Source organism: Scylla paramamosain, chromosome 37 (genome assembly GCF_035594125.1).
Source record: "Scylla paramamosain isolate STU-SP2022 chromosome 37, ASM3559412v1, whole genome shotgun sequence".
NCBI lineage: Eukaryota > Metazoa > Arthropoda > Malacostraca > Decapoda > Portunidae > Scylla > Scylla paramamosain.
The window spans coordinates 15,492,310-15,501,857 of record NC_087187.1 but is presented as its reverse complement, the minus strand read 5'-3'; the positions used below and the strand labels follow the sequence as shown (position 1 = coordinate 15,501,857).

Genomic DNA, 9,548 nt, shown 5'->3' with positions numbered 1-9,548 from the left:
AGGTGGGCAACTATGTTATGTATAACTGTACTTAGAAGGTAATCTGAAGAAATACAAGTGGGAAACGTGTTTTTACTTAATGAAGGAAAATGTTAAACTCATCGTGAAGGTCAACACACCCACAGAGCCTGACCCAGGCCCGGTCAGGCGGTGACCTTGTCCTGACATGTTTCTTTTATCAACTATTTATTAATTATTATTATTTATTAACTATTAATTATTTGAAGTTGGCAGGTAGGTTGTTTCGTAATACTTATAAGGTAATTCGAAGGAATATAAGTAGGAAATATTTAATTCATTTAACGAAATAGTAATGAAAATAAAACGTTAACCTCATCGCGAGCAGCGAGGCACAAGTGACCTCACCCTGACATGAATCCCCCCGCCACGTGTCCCCGGGAGGTGACCCGCCTGGTCTGTTTTGTAAAGAGGCAGCGCAGCGCTGTATTGGCTTTACTAGTTGCAGGGAACACGTCTGGCAGCTGTCCAGGTGACAGGTCACTCACAGAGGATAGAGCGAGGCCCCTCACCCTCTGTACTGACTGAGAAATGAAGTGTTCCATCCTGAGAGAGTCCTTTATGACTTGATCAGGCGAAGGATCGGCTTGACATTCGTCATTTTCCAAGGTCCTATAGCAGGCTGAGGGTTTACTCTTGTGACCGAGTCAGTGACAGCTGCCACACCTTGCCTTGTGGTGACACTGACACCATCACTGCTGCTCTTCAAACTCGCCCCACTTGTAACACTCTAGTTTTGGACCAGGTTCTTGGTGTCTGCCGCGGTGGTTGACCGAGGGGTGAAGGAACAGAGGGTGGCGGGGACGAGTCGGGAGGTAATCGCAGGTTGTGGAAGAGTGGAGGTCGGTGGATCAGCAAACAGGTGAAGTGTGGCTGTTGTACGTTTGCTTCTGCTTTGTAACTTCTTCAGGTGAGCCGGTATCTTTGTGTGTCGTATAATTTTATATATATATATATATATATATATATATATATATATATATATATATATATATATATATATATATATATATATATATATATATATATATATATATAATTTTTTATTTATTTTTTTTTTGAGGGGGGAGGGGATATAAATTTCAATATGACAGTGGTAAATACTTTAATAGGCTTAACATAAACAAAATAATGTTTGTTTTTAGTTTATTGAAACACTTCTCATAAGTTTTTTACAGGGCAAGGATTGTTTTACATATACAAGTTTCCAAATTTGAGAGCTCACGTGTTTCCTTACTGTTACACTATTCATTGTCCATATGTGACGTCTGACATCAACCATTTGTGTCTCTGGAGATTACCACATGTAGGTATACGTGCGTGTGTGTGTGTGTGTGTGTGTGTGTGTGAGGTTGACAGAGTGGTGCGAGTCACTGCTGACCATCACCGTGGAGTTGCATCTTCTGCATCCAAAGACGCAGCGCCACCAGTATGTTCACCGCCGCCTGGCTGTCTAGGCTGAGGCCGTGGTGGCCCAGACGAGCCAGGCCACAACTTTTCCAAGTCCTCCTCCAGACACTGCACGATGACGGGCGCCCCGTCCCCAGGTTTTCGCCCCTCACAGTCTCCTCCAAAGTAGGCGGAGCTGTTTTGAGTTGTCAGGCGCTCTCGGGATTCCTCTGGGTCTGCACACATCAGTCTGAACACCTGTACCAGCCATCTGGCGGGGTCCCCCTCCCGCCCCGCCGCCAACTGCTTGGCATGGTGCCTCTCCCCACGCCTCCTATACTCCAGCCACCGCAGGAGTGCGTTCTTGAAGCAGAACCCGCTCGGCACCGGGATGTTCCACTCCCGTGTGGCAAACCAGGTGCAGAAGCTCTTCTTGTGTCGTGGCATCCAGCGCTCAGCCTTGAGGCGGGAAAGAAGTAGCTTTCCCATCAGCTGCAATTGGCGCTCCGCCGGGCTCAGCGTCCCTAGCACCTTTGCCTCCGTCAAGGCAAAGCTGCAGCGCCATGAGCCATCCGCGGCATTACTGAGCTGCATGGTGGTGGTGTCCCCGGGAGTGAGGAAGGGTCTGGGGATTTGTTCCGGCCACGGCACCTCCAGCACCGGCACCAGGTCCACGCCGACCAGCAGCAGTGGATACTCTCGCCCCTGCCAGGCCAGGGCAAGTGCCACGCCCACCTGCGTACTAGTAAGGCCCGGCGGCACCAGGCTCAGTCTTTCGTCCTGCAGGGTGTGGCCAGCGAGGCAGCGGTGCACCTTCTTGTACAGATTGGCCATGAAACTATTCCCCTTAAGGTTGGGGTTGTCAGTCTTCACAGAGATCTGTAACCTGCCCTTCAGCAGGGCTTCCTCCTTCCTTCTCTCACTAACATTTACTCCTGCGTCATCACCGTGAATCACGATATTTACGTCAAACTCATCTGGGGCGTACAACTTGGAGCCGTCCCGAGAGCTGCCCGCCAGCCTCAGGTCGCCGCGGTAGGTGGGGTCCGCGGCTGACACATTATCCATGATGACTTTCAGTTCCGCCATCACCGCCTCGTGTATTTGAAGGGCCTCACCTTCTGATAAGTCAACAGCCACCCGCTGAGCCTCCTGTTGCAGTTTTCCTACACGTATGCATTTCATGAGCTTCCTTGTGACGCCGTCGGGGTTGTGGCGGTCAAATGGAGTCAGAGGATCATGGGCATGCTTCTCATAAAGCTGCAAGTATGCTTCAAATCCTCGCGTCACTTGCTTGGCGGTGGTGCCCGCGCGGCAAGGAACGTCCTGCACATCTTGTTGGGCCAGCAAGTCAGCAGTGCTTGTGTGGCCAAACATGGCGGCAAGGAGTCGGGGGGTCTGGCCGTAGCTGTCGCGCTGCTGTGTGTTGGCGCCTGCGCTCAGCAGCAGCGCCACGCAACCGTCCTGGCCGTGCGAAGCCGCCTGGTGGAGGGCGGTGGTGCCGCAGGTGTCGTCCACCACCTCGTCCACTGGGCGGCGACCCTCCCGCAGCAGCAGATGAGTCAGCTGCAGAAGGCCTTTGCGAGCGGCCAGCAGCAGGGCGGCGCGGCCATCACCTGCAGAAACATTCTTGTCCTCTCCATTCTTGTGGGTGTCAAAAAGAACCTTCTGCACGTCCAGCGCTGTCCGTGCCGCCGCCTTCTCGCGATCTGCTTTCTGCAGAAGCTCCAAATCCTTCAGCTTCTCTTGCTCCTCCTCGAAGAGCCTCTGTGAGACGTGAGAAAGATGCGACTTAGAGAGAGAGAGAGAGAGAGAGAGAGAGAGAGAGAGAGAGAGAGAGAGAGAGAGAGAGAGAGAGAGAGAGAGAGAGAGAGAGAGAGAGAGAGAGAGAGAGAGAGAGAGAGAGAGAGAGAGAGAGAGAGAGAGAGAGAGAGAGAGAGAGAGAGAGAGAGAGTGAGTGAGTGAGTGAGTGAGTGAGTGAGTGAGTGAGTGAGTGAGTGAGTGAGTGAGTGAGTGAGTGAGTGAGTGAGTGAGTGAGTGAGTGAGTGAGTGAGTGAGTGAGTGAGTGAGTGAGTGAGTGAGTGAGTGAGTGAGTGAGTGAGTGAGTGAGTGAGTGAGTGAGTGAGTGAGTGAGTGTGGTGAAAAGATGTGTCATTCACCAATGGTCGTCTGGTGGTCACCCAGGCAGCTGTTCCCCTATGGAAGAGCTCAAAGATCATAGTGACCTGTCTTTTGGCAGGACTGAGACCACTGACATACCACACATTGAGACAGCGAGGCCATAATCCCTCGAGTTACATCCCGTACCTACTTGCTGCTGGGAGAACAGGGGCTACACATTAAGAATTTTGCCCCCTTTGCCTCGTCGTGCCCGGGACTCGAACCCGGGCTTTCTCAGTTGTGACCAGAGCTTGCTTACCACTGTACTATGCTGTGTGTGTGTGTGTGTGTGTGTGTGTGTGTGTGTGTGTGTGTGTGTGTAGTACAATTATTTTATCAGGTAACATAATAATAGTAATAATAAAAATAATAATAATAATAGTTATAATAATAATAATAATAATAATAATAATAATAATAATAATAGTGGTAATGGTGGTAGCTATGTAGTAGTAGTAGTAGTTGTTGTTGTAGCTGTTGTTACTGGTGTATTACTATCATATTAGTCACCAGTCACACTTCATCTTGCCCACCTTCCTATCTGATCCGCGACCCTCACCACCACCCTTCTCAGAGAGAGAGAGAGAGAGAGAGAGAGAGAGAGAGAGAGAGAGAGAGAGAGAGAGAGAACACAAACAGACAGCCTCACCTGCTCCAGCCTCTGTCGCTCCTCGTCACTCATCATGTGCACTGGAAGGCGACCGTGTGTGTCCGGCACGTAAGGGCAGCCCCCGAGGTCCCTGATCAGCGCCTCGGCCATGGTCTGGTGGCCGGCGTCCAGCGCTGCGTGCAGGGCGCTGCCACCCGAGGCTTGGCTAAAGAAAGGCCACGCCCCTGCACTCTGCAGGAAGGCGGCAGTCACGGGGCAGTTGGCAGCCGCAGCCTTTGCCAGGAGGTCGCTCAGAGTTGCGTGGTCAGTGTCCTCGCCCGATCGCCAGGCAGCCAGCCACGGAGTACTTCCCTCGATGTCTTCCAGCAGATTGCTGATGCCCTCGACAAGAGCGCGGCTGACCTCTACCAGACGACGCTGCTCCACACGCAGCCGGCAGCAGTAGGCCTGCGAGAGAGCGAGGGTTGAGATATCAGGCACACGCCTTGCCTCTGAGCCTTGCGTGGAAGGAGGGTTGGTGTTCCCTACAGGACTAAACAACGTGTGTGTGTTTGTGTGTATCACCCAGCCTGGAGCCCAGTGACGTCAGTACTGGAACATTGCTTTTTTTTTTTTTTATATATATAATCAAGAGGTAACAATTGAATGAAATGTGACCATAAAGCCACCAGGTTCTGCCGCCTTGCTGCTGTCACCCTCCTCAAGATCTCCGAGCTGCACAGACAGAACACCAATGGTCAGAGTATCATTTATGTCCTACATTAAAAATTATTTCCATGGCAAGTTTTCAGGGAGGCAAAAATATTTCATTACGTGTTAACAAACAGCGGTGAGCGAGAACCACAGAGCTGGAGACCACTTAGACCCCAGCGACCAAAATGACACGTCATTTACAGCAGAGACCAAGACAGCAAACACAGCAATCCTGACAAACTTCCGCCAGCCCAGGAGAGAGAGAGAGAGAGAGAGAGAGAGAGAGAGAGAGAGAGAGAGAGAGAGAGAGAGAGAGATTGTTATTCTTGTATATACTTGCAATGGTTTGTCTCAGTAAGACAAACAGCCTGGCTGACAGATCACGGCAAGCGGCGAGGCATGAACGCACAAGTGTTATGGAGTGCTATGAAGTACAAAAATGCATATACGAATGTAATCTTACCACAGACCAAAGAAGTGTTTTCTCATATTATTCCTAAATGTTAGGTTTTACAGCAGTGTCGTTAGAGTTCATTGAAGGTCGATGTTGATGTATTAGCAGACATTTAACTATTATGGGATCTACTTCTTTGCTTGTTCTAAAGACATTAAATGAACTCTAATGACATTGCTGTAAAACCCAATATTAATGGCGTCCTTTTATGGAGTGATGAGATTGAGTTGCATGTTCTGTAATGTTGGAAGACTTTGGTGTGCTGCAGGTCTGTCACACGCACCACTAACACCTCAAACTGAACTTATTCCGACACAAAGTTTATCCTATATAACTAACAGACCTATAACTCTCCAAGCTTTTCACTTTCCACGCTGCAAAGGAGCCGCCGCTGAGACTCAGATCCAGTGACGATGTTCGTCCTCGCCTTTACAGTGTGGCAATGCTGCCAGACAGGCAAGGGAGGGTACTCACGCTGGTGAGGGAGGCCAGCACCATGTGGGTCACATTGGGGCTCTGCCAAGCCTCCTGCAGCAGTGTGGCGGACAGGGAGGCGCCGCTCGCCAGCAGCAGGCTGACGGTGCGTGCACGGTCGGTGGTGACAGCAAGTCTGAGGGGGGAGCGGCCACCCCGGGGCTCTATGGAGGCGCCTTGACACAGGAGACTGGACACCGCCTGCACGTCGTCCCCGAGACTGATTGTTGAGAGCAGTTCCTGGTACAAGCTCTCGGGGGGTGCGGCGCTCTGTCGGAGAGAGAAGGGAAGCCATGGTGCTGATGGTATTGCAGGGACAGGTATATGATACATGATATAATAATATAGTATTGTAGTGATGTCACAGTTTTCAAAAAGTTTCGTTTCGTGACAACAGAAGTATTCACTGGTGGCCGTGGTGTTGTTTTAGTGTGTGTGTGTGTGTGTGTGTGTGTGTGTGTGTGTGTGTGTGTGTGTGTGTGTTGCAGCAAGGACTCGCACTGCACGACGTGGGGAGAGGTGCGATTTGTTCACTCACGCAGGTAGGCATTCGATCACGAGGTGAGGTAACTGTTTTGTAGGCCCAGAAGTTGTTATGGCCGGTGTGTGTGTGTGTGTGTGTGTGTGTGTGTGTGTGTGTTGGAAGTGTCTCAGGCAGCAGCGTGTCGGTTGAGCACACAGCACCGGAGGGGGCGGGAAAGAGAGAATACAGACACCGGGTCAGTACCACGCTCGCCTGTCTCCTCCGTCCTCTCCGTCTGTATTGCCACGCCTGTGCCCTCTGCCTCCCTCCAGGATACAGCTGGTGCAGCCCGCACTGTGATGCCCCGGCAGTGCGTGTGCTGAATATTCGCCGGAACAAGTGCGGTGTGAGTGTTCTGAGGCCTTGTGTGGTGGGTGGACTGTGGCGAGTGTGGCTGTATTTGTGTGTGTGGTGGGTGGACTGTGGCGAGTGTGGCAGCGCTTGAGTGTGTGGTGGGTGGACTGTGGCGAGTGTGGCCGCGTTTGAGTGTGTGGTGGACTGTGGCGAGTGTGGCCGTGTTTGAGTGTGTGGTGGGTGGACTGTGGCGAGTGTGGCCGCGTTTGAGTGTGTGGTGGACTGTGGCGAGTGTGGCGGCGTTTGAGTGTGTGGTGGGTGGACTGTGGCGAGTGTGGCCGCGTTTGAGTGTGTGGTGGACTGTGGCGAGTGTGGCCGTGTTTGAGTGTGTGGTGGACTGTGGCGAGTGTGGCCGTGTTTGAGTGTTTTGTGGAGCGTGGCGGGTGTGGCTGTCTCTTCCCTCCTGCTTTCCTTTTACAAGTGTGTTCTGTTTGAAATGAGGTGGTTTTGTTCGCGTGTTGTGTTGTGTGGACTGTGGCGGCTGTTGCTGCGTTTTGTGTTCTGTGGACTTGTGTGGCGGGTTGACTGTGGCGGGTGTGGCCGCGTCTCCACTCCTGCTTTCCATTTACAAGTGTGTGTTGTTTGAAATGAGGGCGCAGAAGAGGGGCACTGTTCTCATGGCCTCCCTGTGCCAAGTGGTGTTCAGTGAGTCACGGCTCGCCTGCGCCCTGCACACTGCAGACCCAGAGTGAGCGCCGAGCGGGCTGGAAGTGCACGCTGTGTGCTGCGCGTCACCGGCTTCTAGTGAGGCATGACTGATTGAGAGTCTGTCAGTGGCCTGGCATCGCACCGGCGTCAGAAGGCCGGCAAGTTGTGACTTGTATCATATAAAACAATCTCTCTCTCTCTCTCTCTCTCTCTCTCTCTCTCTCTCTCTCTCTCTCTCTCTCTCTCTCTCTCTCTCTCTCTCTCTCGAAACAAAAAGTAAAAACGCAAGACGTACGGGTACTTTCTAATGACAACCCAGTCACTAAATAGAGGTGGGTATAATGTGATCTACGTAAGTTGTTGCTTACACTTACAAGGGCAGCGTCTTGTAGCCTTTATCCCCCTTCACCCCCCATCTTTCTCTCGATCCAGAAGTTAATCCATAGACTCAAGGGAATGATGACCTCTCACCACCCTCCACCTGCGCTATGCGTGTGTGTGTGTGTGTGTGTGTGTGTGTGTGTGTGTGTGTGTGTGTTATACTGTAAAAATTGTTCTGAACGTTTAGATATGAATGAGAGAGAGAGAGAGAGAGAGAGAGAGAGAGAGAGAGAGAGAGAGAGAGAGAGAGAGGAGGGGGGGTGCTTAGATGTAGGAGATAAGCAAGGAGAGGGTGACAGGCGAAATGTAAGAACAAGGATGGAGTGGGGATGGGGGGGGATGGACATGGAGTAGGGTTGGGAAAGGAGGCGTGGCTTAACTGACACGTCATAACTTCTGGGGAATGATATTTATCTGTTAAAATCCCTTGAGATGACACGTCGCTTTAGGTAAAAGTAAGGGTAGGAAGGCTGCTTCATCAAGTGTGGAGCCGGCTGTACATTGTGTTGCGTGAGGTGGACTGATCGCTGACTAAAACAAACACGAAACAGTCATGCAGATGCAAGCATCACAAACATTACTGCCACAGACAAAACATTTCAACCAATTCTGCAGATACGAATATCAGATCGCAGACTTAAAATCACAAACTGTTTACGTGCTATGCTAATATGCTACAACAGCCACTGGGGAATGCTACACCACCAAAAAAAAAAAAAAAGATTCTTGGTGACGGCCTTTTAGGTGAACAGATGGAGTGTCACTATCATAACACACTGCAAAGATGATTTTCTCTATATTTTTTCTTTGTCCCTAAGGTAGACGCAATGCACAGACATCCATCACGCAATATTTACATCCATGCAATAGCAAGCTTATTTTAATTGCTTTGTTTTTGTCCTTGGTCTGGTTCCCTTGTGCAGTACATAAAAAAAGAAAAAGACCACCGCAATATGAGATTCTGTTAAATCCATCTCCATTTTTCCTATAGAATATGCATAATAACTACTTGCTATTCATACAGTATGGTGGGCTAGGTCAGGTTAAACTGGGCGATATATTATTTGCAATGATGGATTAAGGGATGATGACAGCAGCTCCTGAATGACTTTAGGGGAGGCCACCACGGGCGTACGCAAAAAAGGAGGCCAAAATAGTTAGGCATTCAAACGTTCCAATTAAAAAGAGAAACAAAAGAAAAGGGAATCAGAGGAGCCATGTATGCCTCACCGCCCGGGGCTCAAGACACCTTTACTCCAACATTGTGTTTTTGCTCAATTTTTCAAGCTTTTGCGAAATTATTATATGTTGATATTAACTTTGAAGCAACAAAAAAAAAAAAAACAACAACTATGTATTCCAGTAATTTGATTACTATTTGTTTGTGTAAGTCATAACTGTTAGTCAGAAAGTGAATATTGCAGCAGAGGAGTTTGTGACATACAAACGCATCAAGATTTATCACATCATTTATTACTTCTAATAGTTAATTGTAAGTGTTCACTGCACTTCTGCTGACACATATAGAGCTCTGCATTACTGTAATTTGATTTGCTTGCATGTGGATCTCACAGAACACGAACTGCAAGTGAAATTCTTGAAATAACTTGTCATATGTTCTCCCACGTCTTTTAACGCGCTAATGATGTAACAGTTTTTTTTTTTTTTTTATCATTTCATGTGATGCTTAGTCGTGAAAATCTCTACACTTTACCGGTGATATGATATCCCTCCATCATCACTGCTCCTGGTGCAGCCACAGGACGAACAAACAGTATAATGGTATTTTATTTTATTTTATTTTTTTTTTACGTAAGAGGGTCATTGGCCAAGAGAAAAAAAAA

General features: G+C 49.4%; 1 protein-coding gene across 14 annotated transcripts in view; it reads right to left on the bottom strand.

Annotated features, from left to right (window-relative positions):
* Nucleotides 1-1,147: 1,147 nt before the first annotated feature.
* The window catches only part of LOC135091522 (serine/threonine-protein phosphatase 6 regulatory ankyrin repeat subunit B-like), a 47,671-nt gene continuing 39,270 nt past the window's right edge, over nucleotides 1,148-9,548 (bottom strand). For 13 of the 14 annotated variants that reach the window (XM_063989264.1, XM_063989263.1, XM_063989253.1 and 10 more), the window contains 3 exons: nucleotides 5,799-6,068; nucleotides 4,217-4,624; nucleotides 1,148-3,174 (listed from right to left, as the gene is read on the bottom strand). In XM_063989264.1, coding sequence (XP_063845334.1) covers nucleotides 1,402-3,174; nucleotides 4,217-4,624; nucleotides 5,799-6,068 — 2,451 coding nt within the window. In that variant the 3' untranslated portion in view covers nucleotides 1,148-1,401. The remainder of the gene's footprint in view (nucleotides 3,175-4,216; nucleotides 4,625-5,798; nucleotides 6,069-9,548) is intronic. The other variant, XM_063989255.1, reaches the window with a different exon arrangement.